The sequence below is a fragment of the Myotis myotis genome, unplaced genomic scaffold (genome assembly GCF_014108235.1).
Source record: "Myotis myotis isolate mMyoMyo1 unplaced genomic scaffold, mMyoMyo1.p scaffold_m19_p_11, whole genome shotgun sequence".
NCBI lineage: Eukaryota > Metazoa > Chordata > Mammalia > Chiroptera > Vespertilionidae > Myotis > Myotis myotis.
This window is the reverse complement of record NW_023416315.1, coordinates 20304805-20322012: the sequence shown is the minus strand read 5'-3', so window position 1 is coordinate 20322012 and position 17208 is coordinate 20304805. Positions and strand designations below refer to the sequence as shown.

The window sequence follows — 17208 nt, the reverse complement described above, 5'->3', positions numbered from 1 at the left end:
CTCTCCCACTGGATATCAGTAGCACCCTCTACCCCACCCCCCATTTGCGACAACCAAAAAGTCTCCAGGTGTTGCCAAATGTCCTCTGCGGGGGCAAAATCGTCCCGGGTTGAAACCACTGCCTTAGACGAAGGAGCCAGCTGGCATGGATCAGATGCCAACAAATGTTTAAATCAGTTTCCACTAAAATGAGTCCTTGCAGAATGACTCCAGGCATTGACTGTGGTCCTGGAGCATGAGAACACGGAGGGTCCCAGCAGAGAGCCAGGGAAAGTAAAGATGCCATGGACCTCGAGGCCAGATGTGTTCATGATTTGGCCAGATGCATGTAGATTATTGCTTTTACAAAACAGATAAGGTACATTTACCCTTTACGGACCCTAATCCATGAATTTTTACATTTCTTTAGGGCCAGCATGGCTAATAAAAAGAAATGTTAGAATTCTTGTCCCTGAAAATCAACCAACCAACAGGTACCAAGATTTGGGGTTGGTGAAGCAGTGCCCACGGAAGGGGCTGTCTCTGAAAAGCCTGCATTGTTGATGTTTTCCAGCCGCCGCTTGGTTCAGAGGGACAGAAACCACACCGTTGCCTTTTTCTGTGCTGGTGGGTGCTCTGCCCCACGCCTTGTGACGCCGGAGAGGGTAGCAGATCCCGCTACCTCTGAGTGACCCTTTCCCTCTCAGTGGACCTTTGTCAGAAGAAAAAGGTGTCTCTCTTGACGCTGGTTCAGTGAGCCAAATTTTAAGTAAACAGAAATGGAAGGTGCTAAGCAAACAAACTCCAGCCAAATGGAATATCCAAGGTCTGGATGGCCAGCTGCCACTTTTGAGTTGTTTTCCAGCATAGAACCTTCTAGTTAGGTTGCAGAGTTTCAGATTGGAAAAATCAGACCTAAGAAAACAAAGTCAAACTCCCAGACCTCATTTCCTTGCCTCCTGACACATCTCTACCCAAGAGGTCAGCGCAGGTATAGAATTGAGGAAGATGGGAGACACCACCCAATCTGACATTTTGTTTAGGGAGAAACTAAGGCTCAGGGGACGTGACAAGTCTTCCCACAAGTCACACAACCAGCCAGTAGCAGGATGAGGACCCAAGTAAGTCTTCTCTTGGCCTAATCCCTCTTGCTCTGTGACCTTTTATTCTAGAAATTTCTGAAACTAAAGATACCCACATTCTTTTCTCTGACAGAGTAGCTAAGATCAGCTCTAAATTCCTCAGCTGCTGATGTGGGGCTCCGTGAGTAGACTGTTTGTGTTCGATGCATGATATGGAAATCATCTGGTCACCCACTGAAATAATTGCTTTTCTCTTTTAGTACAGAGACACATGGCCTAAGTCGCTGCTGAAATTTTAGACACATGAGCCCAGGTTTGGGACTTGGCAAGAGAATAGGCCAGATGGGAACTGTTGCTTGACAAATTGAAAGTCCTTTGTTTCAGAATGAACCAAACCTGGCTTCGGCTAATCTACAAAAAGAAGTGGGGGAGGGGCTATTGCAGAGCCCATTTTGATTTGATTTGATTTTTTTGGCACAGACTACTGTTTGCATCAATAAGCATTCTGGGTTTATCATATTAACAGAATGACATCCCCCAAGCTCAAAACTGCAAGTGTAGCTTTGAGGGACTTCTTGGAGTGCTATTTAAAGTATATTATTATAGGATTGAATGTCTCTGTAGGGGGCGATACTTCATCCCAAGGCAACTGATGGATTTAAAAACAGATTAATCCAATAATATTTCGTCTACCCTCTTACAGTCTCTATTTAAATGGCTGACTATTTCAGTTAGCAGCAAACCCAAACCAGCTAAGATGGGCTGATTTCAGCAGGAGAATCAGTACTGATTAGTACTACTCTGCTTTCTCAAAGTACTTTTATATGAAGACCTTACAGTATTATAACCTACACAGGGAGTCAAAAAGAAAAAAATGGTGAGTTGCCTCAATTTATAAAGCAAGGTAACTCAGAGTAAGAAAATGTCTGCAGAGGTCCTGGTTTTTATTTCCCTAGAGCTGCAGGCCGCATTGATTTCTTTCATGAATTTCAAAACATTTGCTATCTGGTTGTTCTCTTTCTAAATGAATTCAAGGTGATTCTACTTATGTTACCTTGGACGGCTTTTTGTTTAAAAGAGAGTCTGGTATTTGTGCATTTCCTACCTGTCAGGCTATCGATCCGGAATCTGTAGGGCAATTATGCATGTGCACAGCATCCACTCTGCTTTCTCCAGGGCAGCCAATCTTGACGTTTCTTAACTTGCAGCCTCCATCATGGACTCTGATGAAGGTTCTATACACTCACAACAAACACACACACACACACACACACACACACACACACACACACACGGACATGGACACCAAATTCTGCATTAAAGAAACTATTAATGTTGCTTTGGAATCTGATAAGATTTGGAAGCATTGGAGGTGCTACAACTGGTCCCATAGAAAATATGAGACTTAAAAGATAAGCATGTTTGAGAATACCAAAAGTAGTTAACTAACAACTAAACAGTCAAGATTGAGTTCTTCATTAGATTATTAGGCAATTAACTTTCTCAATAGAAAGTAACACAGAAACACTCATAGAATAAGGAACTACCTTGCAGGAAAGAACTAGAGAACTAGTCCAACCATCTTGTTTTACATTTGGTTGGGGAGGCAGGTTGGGACGCCAAACCCTATTATTCTTAACTTGCAGTTAAGAGTTCCTTTTCCGCTGGAAACTTGCCCCATGAATTTCTGTGGCCATTAGACTTTTCTTTAGTCCTTATCAGCATCGTAATTATGTGTGTATGGGCTAGACAAGAGACTGATTGTTTTTCTCTACCGAGAATATTAATCGCCATTCATTTCCCAACCACAACATAGCTACTAGTAAATAACATAATTACTAACACATTACATTAAGAAATATGTCCATATCCACATATATCTTTAAATGATGGCCAGTTGTCACAGTACTTTCCAAGTTCCCACATTTTTACAGACCTTCACGACTCCTAGGGCCTCAGTTTCTATACTTACAACATACAGATTTATTAATAAAGTGCTTTGCTCTCTACAGACAAAAATGCCATTGCAGTCATATGTTCTGTACGGGGCTTCGGTTATAGGCAGGGACACCACATGTGCATAGTGGTGATTGGCACTGTTTTATCGTGGCCTCTCATGGAAGCAAAAGGTTTATTGTGAAATGATTTGGGGTGTGCCAAGAACTGTGGGCAGTTAGCTCCTTGCAACTGCAGAAACCCAGAGAACGGAATTCCAAGTGTTTTCCTAAGGAAGGGGCAAAGAACACTCCGTGCCTGGGAAGTTGGGAAGTCGAACCTGCCTAGACAGGGGACTGCCCAGGGCATCGTGGGGGAAGCAGTGGAGACCAAGATGAAGCTTCTGAGAGGGCCACAAAGTGGAATTTTTTCTTTCTCCCCGAAGCATAAGAAAGCAAGAAAACCCTGTCGTTTGGTTTTGTTGGAAACACTTTCCTCATTTGTTGTTTCCTAGGTCACAGAAGGACAGTGTGGGTGGACGCACTAAAACTTGGAACTTGACTCCACTTTCTTAGCACCTTTGTCTGCATTACCTGTGGCTGAGAGTTTCTTCTTGGGGGGCAGGTGTCCAGCAGTTGTCATTTCAGAAAGGGGTCATTTCTGTATCCCACTGAGAGTTATGTGACAGTTGGCAGCTGGGCTCGATATTCACACATTTAGGTTTCTTTTTCTCCTTTTCAGTTTTGTTTTGTTTGTTGTTTTTAACCCGGGGCTGCCTTCTATATAATGATCTAGAAGTAGCTTTCTTTACACATGCTATTTTAAGCAGAGGGGTAGCCGGTACAAGCAGGGGAAGCTGTCTGAATTTAAATGGGCATGAAATCAGAGAGGAAAGAATTCGTGTTTAGGGCTAAAATAAATTGTCCTATAAATAAAGTTGTCCCACTGACCCCGGAATTGACAAGGGTCACTTTTGGTTTTGACAGGGTCCCTGATCAATCACACTCATTTGGAAGCAGGAGGTAAAATTCACCTTGCTGACTGTTCTCAGATTTAGGAGCAATTTTCCTGTGCCATGAAGTGATTTATTCATTAATAATGCTAATTTCTTCCATAGATCTTTTTTTTTTTTTGTAAATTTGAAAGGGAGTAAGAAAAGCTCTGAAATGAGATTTTTTTGTTATTTATGTTACTCAACATTTGATTGCCTATAATGTATTTTGCTAATGAATGTGGAAATGGGAGGTATGGTTTAAAACAAGTTTCAAAAAAAATTTTTAATTAACTTCTAGAATCCCAAACTTACTTTTCTAGGTGATAAATACATGCCTGGAAAAGCCAAGCTCATATTGAAAGTGTAGCTACAACTTAATGACAGCAATGTTAAAACACCTTTCCTGTGTGCGTGTTTCTTTAACGTCTCCTATGAGCATGATGCCTGGCAGCCACTAATGAGCACAGGCCGGAGAGAGGGTGTTACGTATCACAACTGTAAAATGGCTTATTTGAGATAGTGCTATGTTTCTAGTTTACTTTTATCAAGTGGAAGCACCTTGGAACCAACCATCTCTTCTAGGTATTTGTAGGCAATGGTGCCAAGTAAATTATTCTGCAAAGTCATAGGCTTGTCGTTTGAATTACCACATTAAGTGGAGATCTAAGGCACGTATTTAAGTGAATAAGAAAAATTCACATACAAACCACAACACCCTGCTGATGGCGGGAGGTAGAAGGGGCGCAGAGGAAGACTTTATAGACTGAAATTAGCCAAACTAGTTAATGAACCCATGAAATTAATTCTATCATGATCCAGAAGTTCATGGCCCCATGCCTCCCTGGGCTGACCTCACCCACCATCCAGGACCAATATTTGCGCCAGACCTCCGTGCCTCCTGCTAAGTGGGCGTCAGGCAGAGGATGTGCTCTGTTGAACTATAGCCCATTTGGAACTTCGGGGAAATCTGGTGGTAGATTGGTCAGCTTATCCTGAGGGTATTTCAGATGGAAGCCCTACAAGTCTTCCCATTGCGTCACATTCACCTTCTCATCAACCTGACCTTGTCAAACAGTGTAAAGATGATAATTACCGTAACTAAATTTGTGTTCACTGGTCTTCTCAACCTGGCTCTCCTACGTCTCTTACCAGAATGAAGTGTCTATGTTGAAAAATGAGGTGGCGCAGCTGAAACAGTTGTTGCTAACGCATAAAGATTGCCCAATAACAGCCATGCAGAAAGAGTCGCAAGGATATCTAAGTAAGTCATTGACTTTCTTGCTGTTTTTAATGTTCAGTGTTTCGCTTCTAATTTTGCATTCAATTGTATTGAAAGAGCAAGAGTAAAGTGTAGGCTGTACATCCAGGCAGACACACTAGAACTCGGATGGCTACCAGACAGTGCCACCAGAGGCAGGCCTCTTTCTAACCCCCGGGCATCATCATGCCCGCCACCTCCCGATAATTTCTGGCTAGACTTTCCCTGGCATTTCACATTGTAAAACCCTACCAAATTCCAACTCTGCAACCAATAGAAAAATGGCCTGCTGGCGCCCCATTACCATGGGCTAGCAATCTTCCAGAGAAATCCATGGGCTGGCAAACAGGCCTTGGGTGTATCACATCCAATGCCTCGTGATACACAGCATTTTATTCACTGAGCTAAAAAACTGGTGACCTTGCCTCAGTTTATCAATACATAAAGTGGATCCCTTTTCTTAGACCCCAACCTCTGCAGCTGGAATGTCAGTATATTGGTTAACTATTAGTTGAGTAGGGGGTGGATGGGAGGTGCAGGGACTCATGGCTGAAGGTCAATTTATTTTCAAATAATTTTTTAGATTGAGCAACACAGAGTCTCCCACCACATGTGAGTATTTTTCCACATTTGATGTATGGATGGCTATTTGAAAATACCAGGTGGGGAACGTCACATCCTGAGACTCAAACACATCGAACCATTCTGCTGATCTAGAAAGCATGGCTTTGCTTGTAGCTCTAAACTGGGAAGGCATAGCTTTGTGACTACCGTTTAAAGTTCTGAAATTAACCCCCAGGAGAACATGTGTGAAAACACTTCTATTTCTAGTAATCGTCTAGTAGTATTTTTCTAGACTTGAGTAGTCCACAAGTCACCCAGGAAAGAGCTATATTGGGGTGTGTGTGTGTTTTTTCCTAGGTCCGGAGAGCAGCCCTCCCGCGAGCCCGGTCCCCGCTTGCTCCCAGCAGCAGGTCATCCAGCATAACACCATCACCACGTCCTCGGCGGTCAGCGAGGTGGTGGGAAGCTCCACCCTCAGCCAGCTCACCACTCACAGAACAGACCTGAATCCGATCCTTTAAAAACCAGGGCTCAGACCTTGCCTCCAAGAAGAGCTGCCACATCCCATGCGTCCTTTCCTTGAAGGGCATTTTTAGAATTAACTCAGACCTGGAAGACTCCTCAGCTCTTCAGAGACTGGCTTTCGTTTTTACAGTCATCATGGAAATGTTGTCTTTTATACTTAGCTCTATGAGAAAAAAGGGAGTTATGCAATTACTATCTATCAGCTTGGGAAATGCTTTGGTGCTTTTCTCCAGTTTTCTGGTACCAGTTACATGTTTATAAACTGAATGCTTTCTGTATATAGTCATGGTTTCATTAGCAGTCCAACCCTTTGCCTGAGACATTGACTCTTGTTAAGCCGCAGCTTATAGCCAAAATGAGGCATGCTTAGATGTCAACAGATGCAAGGCAACTGGGTGAGATGTCTGATGACATCATAGTCCGTGTTGAGCTTGTGCTGTGATGTCACCAGAATCCCAGATAAACACAGAGCCTTTTCCACAGCTTTGTTTCTCTTACTATAAAAAGCGTAAGATCCATTGATGTCCAAATAACGCCACCAGGCATCTCCCCACTCCTCCTGCTCCCCTTGGCCCACTTCCTCCAATGCCCACTTCCTTCTCCGTTTCCACTCCTTGCTGGGCTCCCTGTTTATATCTTTACTTTCTTCTGCTTTATTTTCCCCCTTGAGCATTGCATGTAAAGAAGAAAATAATGTTTAAAGAAAAAAATAAAAGCAAACCTCAGCAATGTGGACCTAGCCATCACTTCCCTTGCCCTTGACCCGCAGCTGGAGTTCATTCAACTCGTGCTTCTTACAAAATAGTAACCAGGAGATGTTTAATGTGCCTGATTTAATGTTTTTAATAATCAGAGCAAATAAAAAGTGGCTTAGCCATAGGTGAAGCACTGTTGAGTGCCAGCTGTGGAGACACTAGGGAAGGGAGCCGTGTAAGCCTCGATTGTGAAAGTCCAAATCATGATGCGAGGCTAAAACATCACACCCTCAAATCACAGCTGGTTTTATATGGCCTGTCTATAACGTCAAGAACCCATGTACTATATAATAATTCAGAAGGGCTCTATTCACTACACAAATTACATTGTTCAATCATCAGCTACTAATAGCCTAAGATTTATTGTTGTGCGTGTTTTTTCTTAAGCCTATGGAACCAGCTTTGCTGTTCTGGTGGGTGAAAGTAGATGAACTAGTGGAGGAACAAAGAGAGAAAGAAAACCTAATGTTCCATTGGGGCACTTCCCGCCCTCCCACGGCAGTGAAAGAAAGGACCCCATGGGCATGGCTACTCCACTCTCCTGAACAATTCTGATTTACATTTTCAACAACTTTTGTGGAATTGCCCATTATACAAAGCAGATAGTTCCAAACCACAGTTGTGCCTCCTTGAATCAAGCCATTCTACTGTGCTAATGTTTTAATATCACATCTCACAAATAACCAGGCTAATGTTTCTCTTTAGCAGTCTAGACAGGTGCTGGTGTTTCATCTCCATTTGAATGCTTGACCTCCTAACATGAGTGAGTGTGTGTGTGTGTGTGTGTGTGTGTGTGTGTTCATGGGATTTAAAGGAATAGTATTTTACAAAAGGTGTAGCTTTTATAAGAGTTCAGAAAAAGGAAGGACGTGTGTGTTTTTTCTCTCACTATAGTGTAAGAATCTATTTTGGAGAAAAAAGAAAATATGAAAGTTGTGAAGCATGATTTTTATAACTTCAGTTTTATCTACTAACTTACTTTTAAATCAGTATTTGTCAACAATCTTTTCATGTGTGCAGTGCTTTCGAAAGAAACTTTTGAGTGTCCAGTGAAACTCATGACTTGGATATATGGTCTAAAAAGCAAAGCAAAAACAAACAAAAAAAGAAAACGAAAAAAAGAAAAGGAAAAAAATGTAAACAAAAAGGATTTTCTATTATATTTTAGACGAACATATCATTTTTAAGTATTTTAAATACTGAATTCAGAGTTGTTTTTTGTTTTGTCTTGTTTTGAATCCCAGCAGTAACAGTTGAGTGGTTTAACCTAACTGGCTTCCTAAGAAACATTGAAGATTTAGCTAAAAAAGAAGTTAACGTTCTTATCTCTTCATTGAAATGAAAAATAATTTTTTCATAACTCCTGCCTAGGACTATGTATGTGTCCCTCTACAAAGGAAAAAGAGCTCATTGAAATGTTTGTTTGGGGGTTTTTTAAATTTTATTTTTTTGCTTTAAGTAAACAAAAACTTTTCTTTCTTTACTGCATGCATAGCACTTATGAAATGGATTTTTAAAAAATCCACTGGTGATACCAGAATGTCCAGGGAGTGGGTTGTCACTAAAATTATGGTTTACTGTTGTTCCACCTCTTGACTGAAATATTTAGTTGCTAAACCCAAAGCCTCTGCAGTTAAGAACTTGCCTGAGTTTCCTTAATTCAGCAACTTGACAGTTTGACTGATGTGCATTATATATAGCTCAATTATGTCTGTTCTTTATGCTAAGTAGGCGAACCAGCCACACACGTTGGCCAACGGGCCTCAGCGTATAATTAGAAGGAACTGTCTTCTTGTTACACGCAGGGCCGTTAGGTGTGTTCATTAGCAATGTGGAAACAGTCAATGGAAGATGCCAGCGCGTTCTCAGGGCTTGAAATCCCAAACAGAAAGGCTCATTGGTCACATCCAACACTCGGCTTATCAATATGAAGTGATTTTCCTTAAAGGCCCAGCTTTCTCCGGACTATGGAACAATCAGTCCTCCCTCTTGCCCTACACTTTTTGCCAATCTGGGAAAATGTCTTTCTCCCCCATTCTTCTCTCCCACTGAATTACTGGTCACCCCTCCATAATTTCATGAATCGGTTGCAGCGATCTTCAGAGCATTCACCCAGAGGGCTCTGCAGCTCTGCCTTCCTCGCTCCCTTGGCATATTTTTATCGGCAGGATGTGCTTCTGAAGTCACTGCCAGCCTACCTGGAAATTTCTACTTTTTTCCTCCCCTGCCTTTTGTGATGTGAGTTAACACCTTTGAAAAGTACACCTGGTAGTGTTTCTACCCACTGAATCCTCCCCGAAACTGAGGCATCCACATCTGAATTGTTTCTCCTTAACAACATAGGCAGGCACAGGTATGGTGGAAATCCTAGCCTTGGATGAATGCACTTGTTTCAAAGCCAGGTGTTAGGTCAGAAGTCTTCCCTATACCCTCCCACCCACCCTGCTCCCACCTCCAAGTCAATGTCCTTAAGTCACCATCTCAGCACAGGTTATTGGAGCCGGTATGTGCTGTCACTGCGTGGTTAGCATGAGGGTGACTGACTTGGGGCAAATGCTCTTTGGAGCCTATTCGGTCAAACGCAGCAAGTTCCTAATGGGCATCAACGGTGAATGTTCAGGTGGTTGTTGCCTGTTAGTGAGGCACATTTGAGTGTGTCTGCTGATTCATCATTTGAAATCTTAAACTAGCTGCAGTGAAAGACCAGCCCTGGGCTGGGGGTGGGGTAGGTTAAGCTTCAGTAACAGCTATAAATCTAGCCATTCGGTTAGAATAGAATGTGCTTTCTGGTTAATAAAGATCATCTAAGAAAATATATATGTATGTATGTGTGTATACAGTGAAAGTCAAGGACCAAAGCAAAATTTGAACAGGAATCTATTAATTTAGAATTTTATAAGATATTTATTAATAAATGTTATTTTTAAACATTCCATTTGAACAGTATTCTTCTGTAGGATCTACTTGTTTTTAAAGTATTAGCTCATAATAAACTACTCTAGTGTATGTAGCCTCATTTTTCAGGGTTTCCATGGCTGCGCTCCATCATTTGGTGGAAATGTTTGCTTGACCTCTTTGCATAGAAATATCAAGGATTATTATTGCTCTGTGAGTTATTTTTTTAATCTGTGTTCTGAACAGCTTTTTTTAAAAAAACATTTATCCCTTTGTGCATGTGTAAAGTAAGCTCTCCCCTTTAGGGAGCACAGTTCAGCTAAAGGGAATCAGTAACTACAACTGGAACACTTTCTTGTAAAAGTGTAAAAACAACTTCATCTCTGCATCTTTCCACCCCACCCCAATTTCCCAGAGTGCTTTGCACTATTCAGCTCTCTCAGTGCTCTTTGTGTCCCTTCTCAAACAATGCAGTAGCTTTAAGCCACTCAACGCCATTATGCAGTCTATCTGAGAAGGAAAAGGAAACAACCCATTTAAATTTGAATAAAACTGTGCCTATGCGAACAGTAGCAATTTAGAACCTCTCTTCTGCTTAAAATAATTTATATTTTAAAGTTGCACTTTAGCTTTTCTGATCCCTTTCTCTTGTTCTCTCTTGAACCTCCACCTTGTCCTCAAGCTTGCCTTCCCTCTTCCCTCTTCACTGAACCCCGCCCCTTCCTCCCAGGCTCTGAGCTGCATCATTTAACATACTTTACGTAATATTTGCACCAGGTACGTTTGCGTGTGGTCCTAAGTAGCCTAGCGAAGATGTGCTGCTCACATCGCCTAGATGAAGCCTGCTACGAGAATGCGCAGGAGAAGAGCCAGTTTATACTCTACCTTTATTCACAGCATGTTTTTGTAAAGTGTTGTATTATGCCAACAGATGTGAGGCAGCAGCTAAGCTACACTTAAGACTTTTCTATCTTATCCTCCGAACCAAAGTGTCCTGAACGAGCAGGAGACTGTTGTTGTGCGCATCATGGTGCACAATGGACTGTTGTCCTAGCCATGGTCTCTCTGAGGCTGCTGAAATAGCAGTGGTCCTTTCTAGTCCATTCCTAGGTCTCAAAAAATGCAACGTTGCCTTGTAACAAAATTAGGGACAGCGCCTTTATTTTACAATTGTAATCTAAGAAAGGACAAGAAGACACTGAAGCAATAAACTTACAAGTAAACTCCAATACCAAAACAAAGAAAAGAAAAAATAAACCTTCGCTCATCGTGTTGTGAAAATAAAAAAGTGTATGTCCATTCAAAATATTTTACTATTTCTTGTGGAGTTTCTCAGTGATGTAATGCTTATAGCCAAATTGCTTAAAGAGTGTTTATATATTTTTTCCTTATAAATTGTCTATTTTTAAATAAAAACTATTTAACCACACATTGAAGAGGGGGGTAAGGCCAAATTGCCAGCATTCGTTTCAAGATGAATATTCTTCCGTGGCACTCTGATACCTTTCCAAGCTTATCATCAGAGGGAACCAATCATTATCAGCCGTTCAATGTAGACCAACTTACAGTATCTAACTCAGTAGTAGTCAGGATTTAGAAAGCTCTTCTTAAGCCATTTGAGAATTTCTTGCATTGAGTTTCATATTATAGAACTTTATAGAACATTTGTTTTTACAGAGTTATGGTAGCCTCAGGACAGAGAATGTGGAGCCTGAATGAAGTAGCTTTAAGTGCATCATTAAAGTCATATCACACTAAGCTCCCCAGGCTGGTGCGTTCCTTTAGAATGCCAGTGCTCTGGACACTTAGGAGGTCAAGAAAGGTATCCCAGTGCTGAAGTGGAGGGCATTCAGAGAAAGGACCCTTGCCAGCCGGACAGTAAAAAAAGAAAAAAGAAAAAAAAAGGACCTACCTACCTACCCTCTTTCCTTCTACGTTCTGCTAAATCACACCTGCCTCACAGAGAGAGGGCTTCTGCCTTTGAGGTTTGTCTGGAAGAAAAAATAAGCTTTGAAATGTTCTCCCTGGGGAGGACATGGGGTTTGGGATCTTCTGGAAAAGCCCAGAAAAAAAAAATGGCTTGGTTCAAACACAATATTCCAGGGCAATTGGAATATAGATATTGTGCAAAACTAGAATTAAAAGAGAAAAGTTTAGCATTGTACAAACTAAGTGTTAACTAAGGAAGTCCCCCCCCCCAAAAAAAAAGGTGCTGTCACTTTAAGTTCTAGACTGGGGGGTTGTTTGTAATTGTAAACAGCAAAGCATTTGTGTTCGTTTGTCTATTTGTAAAGCAACCACCTTCCTTACTGGAAGGAGAAAACAATTTTGGGGTACATACCTGTAAATATTTGCTGCAGCATTTAATATGTTTAATTTTATGTTAAGCTTTTTGTTGCATAGTGAACACATTATTGTTACCAATGGACAATGCGTTCATTAAGACTGTTCAACTAGGTCAGATTTTTACATCTCTTTTTAGCAAGAAGAGACAAGATTTTGTGCATTTGTACAAATGTTAATATCACTGCAATTCCAATATAATAAAGCACTCAAATGCAAACACTATACCTACCCTTTGTATGATGAAATTTGGGTTTGGGGGGAAACGACGTCTGTTCTACACACGATCTCATTCATGCCTTGTAAGCCACGACTCAGTCTCTCAGGGTCACTGTTATCAGGGACAAAAGAAGGTGAGCCTTTCTCCTTCTCAGACCATCATGACACTTCCTTCCACTTCCTCTTCCATCCAACTTCCCAACTGAGGCTGCCAGGCTGACGCACTCACAGTGGGTTGGCCGTACAACTAAACTTCACTTTGGGGTGAGCAGATGTTAACAGTCAAGGAATGCAGCCAGCGTAAATTCACGTTCAAGTTTTATTTAGGGACCAAGAACCACAGGCTGGCTCCTCAGGCAATCAAGTCCTGGAGTTCTTTGCTTGGCCTCCAGGGAATTTGTCCAGAGGAAGCCTACGGGTAGGCTTAGCCCCTTCGTGCATGCCCTTTCTAGATGCCACCTACTTCCTTCCTCTTTCTTCCTCTTCTTCGCTCTCATAAAACTGTTCCTTCAGTCCCTCTCCTCTTTCTCTTACACTAACTCTCTGCTCCATCAGCACAGCGAGAATCCAGCCATCATTTTTCACCCGTTACTTCCCTGTTACAGCTCCATCTAAGCTACCAGCATCTCTCTCCTGAATTATTGCAATTTCCTCCTACCTGGCAGCCAGAGGAAGCCTTTGGAAATGAATGTCAGACCTTGTCCCTCCACTGCTAAAACCCTACGAGGACTCCTCCCCTCATTCAGAGCAAAAGTAAGTTCCTTACCACCAACTCCCACAAAGACCGTACCTGACCCCCCACCCCCCACCCCCGCCCTGTTCATTCCCTGAGCTTATCTCCTGCCATTTTCCCCCTCACACCTCTCCAGCTTCATCAGTATCTTTAAGGTTCCTCAAATACTCCTTGCACCATCCACCTGAACGCCTTTGTACATGCCGTTGTTTATTCCTCTACCCAGAATATCCCTGCCCCCCCACACACCCCCACTCCCCCCCACCCCACCCCACACCCACCCCCCACCCCCGCCAAAGTGGGCATAATTCACCTGTCTCCCTCTCAGTTAAGCCCTTCCTGGCCATCCTATATGAAATCATATCACCCTCCCTCTTTATTCTCCTGTCTTGCCCAGACAATGTTTCCCACCACATTCCCCACCATCTAACACAATTTACATCTAGTTGTTACGTTGAATTGTCTGTCTCCCCCAAGTAGAATGTAAGCTCCACAAGAGCGAGGGCATTCTCTGTTTTGTTCACCCTTGTGACCCCAGACCTGGAACAGTGGATACACAATGGGCGCACAAGAAACATCCGGGGAATGAATGGTCTGCCGTTTCCTTTCTGTTTTCTCCAACCCATCCCCCTAGTCCTGTGGCCATAGGACATGTCCTCTGACACCTAGCCTGACAGTGAGACAGGATATTTGAAATCGGGACAGGAACAACAATTTGGGGAGGAGGCCGGAAGTGATTGCTGTTCTAATGGCAACCCCATCTGTTGCATTTACATTTAAACCACGCAGTACTCTCACAGTCCCCAAGCGAGTCTTTCTAATGCCCATCCCACACTCATTTGTAATTTCAAAGCCATTACTATTGGTTAAAAAAAATTGTTCTGAGCCCTCATTTACAGTTTGCAGAGAGACAACTTTAATCCTTGTCCTATCTTCATCCCTGGGTGTCTCTGGATCTTCACAATGTCCTTTTATCTGACACTTGCTCTTGTAGTTGGTTATTGGTTGGTTACTAGATCACCGTTTGCTTTACATGTTATCTTATCCAATAAAAACAGTGTTTTTTTGTGTTTTTTTTTAAGATTCTTAATTAAATCTTTATTGTTCAGATTATTACATTTGTTCCTCTTTTTTTTCCCCCATAACTCCCCACCTCCCAGTTCCTGCCCCACCATCCTCCCTCACTCCCTACCCACTGTCCTCATCCATAGGTGCACGATTTTTGTCCAGTCTCTTCCCACATCTCCCACACCCCTTTTTCCCCCCAAGAATAGTCAGTCCATTCCCTTTCTATGTCCTTGATTCTATTATGATCACCAGATTATTTATTCACTTGATTCTTAGATTCACTTGTTGATAGATGCATGTTTGTTGTTCATAATTTGTATCTTTACCTTTTTCTTCTTCTTCCTCTTCTTAAAGGATACCTTTCAGCATTTCATATAATCCTGGTTTGGTGGTGATGAACTCCTTTAGCTTTTCCTTATCTGTGAAGCTCTTTATCTGACCTTCAGTTCTGAATGATAGCTTTCCTGGATAAAGTAATCTTGGTTGTAGGTTCTTGGTATTCATCACTTTGAATATTTCTTGCCATTCCCTTCTGGCCTGCAAAGTTTCTGTTGAGAAATCAGCTGACAGTCGTATGGGTACTCCCTTGTAGGTAACTGAGTTTCTTTCTCTTGCTGCTCTTAAGAGTCTCTCTTTGTCTTTTGCTCTTGGCATTTTAATTATGATGTGTCTTGGTGTGGTCCTCTTTGGATTCCTTTTGTTTGGGGTTCTCCGTGCTTCCTGGACTTGTAAGTCTATTTCATTCACCAGGGAGGGGAAGTTTTCTGTCATTATTTCTTCAAATAGGTTTTCAATATCTTGCTCTCTCTCATCTTCTGGCACCCCTATAATTCTGATGTTGGTACGCTTGAAGCTGTCCCAGAGGCTCCTTACACTATCTTCGTATTTTTGGATTCATTTTTCATTTTGCTTTTCCGGTTGGGTGTTTTTAGCTTCTTCACATTTCAAACCTTTGCCTTGATTCTTGCGGTCCTCTGGTCTGCTGTTGGGAGTCTGTATAATATTCGTTATTTCAGTCCGTGTATGTTTAATTTCTAGTTGGTTCTTTATCATAACATCGAGGGTCTCTTTTGTTTTTTTTTAAATCAAGATAACCTGCTTTGTGGTTTGGGGCCTGAGGATCTTCATTATGAGACCATAAAATTGTGGAGCACGATGGGCGCCCCCCCTTTAAAGTAGTTGAGCACAAGACACTGTGTGAGGCCTGTTCCCGTGGCAGTAATGCTGACTTCATCAAAACAAGCATGGGAATTAGGCTGCAAAAGAGAAAAAAATACTGATTTTCAAAATATAAAGAGAGTTCCAAATTTGTACACCTCAAAAGCTACTGCCTTTCAGCAACTGTAGATGGTTGGATGAATTATAAGATTTAAAAAATAGTCTTTTAGGAGTTAGACCTAGCAAAACATCATCATCATAACATCATCATCGTCATCATCATTATCATCATCATCATTGAAAATTGTGATATTTAAACTTGGGAATTAAGTCAGAAAGCTTTTGTCACTAAGGTTCATCTTTGATGTTGTCAGCTACCGTGTTTTTGCTCACATCGAATTCCCTGTACCAAAGGGAGGCTGACTCATAGCAACTGTCAGGAATCTCCCCTATATCTTTTGAAATCAACATTACTACAACATGGACCCAACGGGTTTATAAGGACTCCCATAAGGCATCTGTACTTTCTCAGGATAAGATCTGCCTACATGTTTGTTTAAATGAATAAAAAAAACGAAAGATCCTGCCTTCACAACATAGTCCAATTTCTCAATACTCCTTTTTTATATTGATACATTTATTTATTTTTTATTTTCATTGAATTTATTAGGATGACATTGTTTAATAAAAGTATATAGGTTTCAAGTGTACAATTCCATAATACATCATCTAGCAAGGAAATTATTGTGAATATTTAAACATGATTGTATTGCATTTACACAGGATAAGTTCTTGATCACCTTAAGTTTTGTATCATCTATGGCTCTCCCTTCCCTAGCCTTTCTGTCTTTAATTTAATCTGTCAAGCATTTATTTAGCACTTACTGTGTGCTAGTACTCTGAAGTGGGCACAAAGGTGATTTAACCAAGTGCTGGCAGAGGATGCAGAATAATGATTTTCCGAAACCAGATGGACAAAAGGCCAGGCATGTTTGGGTCATATGCTGGGAAGATGGTGTATCTAGTGTGGCAGGAATGAAGGAAACTGAAGCAAGACGGCAGAGGTCTAAGGAATTTAAACCTTAAGCAACAGACAACAGGAAACCATCAAGATATTGAGGCCAAGTGTGGTCTGAGAAACAAGTTAATGTTATAATGTTTCCCGGTTTGCAAAGTGCTTTCACATATTCCCATTCATGTTGTCAGCAAATTAATTATGAATAGGTACCAAGCAGGTTTCAGCTAGAGCAGTGGTTCTCAACCTTGGCTGCACATTAGAATCACCTGGGAATCTTTTTAAAATCCTGATTTCTGGGCCTCATCCTCCAGAAATTCTGTTTCTTTGTTATGGGGTGGGGCCACAACATTAGTAACAAAGAAACAGAATTTCTGGAGGATGAGGCCCAGAAATCAGGATTTTAAAAAGATTCCCAGGTGATTCTAATGTGCAGCCAAGGTTGAGAACCACTGAGTTAGAGGAACTTTCCTGCCTTCAGAGTAGCAGGACAGAATCTGGGCTCTGGCATCAAACTGCCTGGCTGTTGCTGGGCTCCACTGCTTCCTAGTTGTCCGACCTTGGGCAAGGTGTTTAACCTCTCTGGGCCTCAGTTTCCTTATATGCAAAATGGGGATAATAACATCTACTTCATGGAGTTACTGTAGGGATTAAATGAAAAAAAAATATGACCATATTTTATATA

General features: G+C 41.6%; 1 protein-coding gene across 3 annotated transcripts in view; it reads left to right on the top strand.

Annotated features, from left to right (window-relative positions):
* CREB5 (cAMP responsive element binding protein 5) overlaps positions 1-12555 on the top strand; it is a 398853-nt gene extending 386298 nt beyond the window's left edge. For 2 of the 3 annotated variants that reach the window (XM_036327750.1, XM_036327749.1), the window contains exons 10-11: positions 5143-5251; positions 6170-12555. In XM_036327750.1, coding sequence (XP_036183643.1) covers positions 5143-5251; positions 6170-6333 — 273 coding nt within the window. In that variant the 3' untranslated portion in view covers positions 6334-12555. Of the gene's footprint in view, positions 1-5142; positions 5252-5831; positions 5861-6169 lie in introns of all 3 variants that reach the window. The other variant, XM_036327751.1, reaches the window with a different exon arrangement.
* Positions 12556-17208: the final 4653 nt, after the last annotated feature.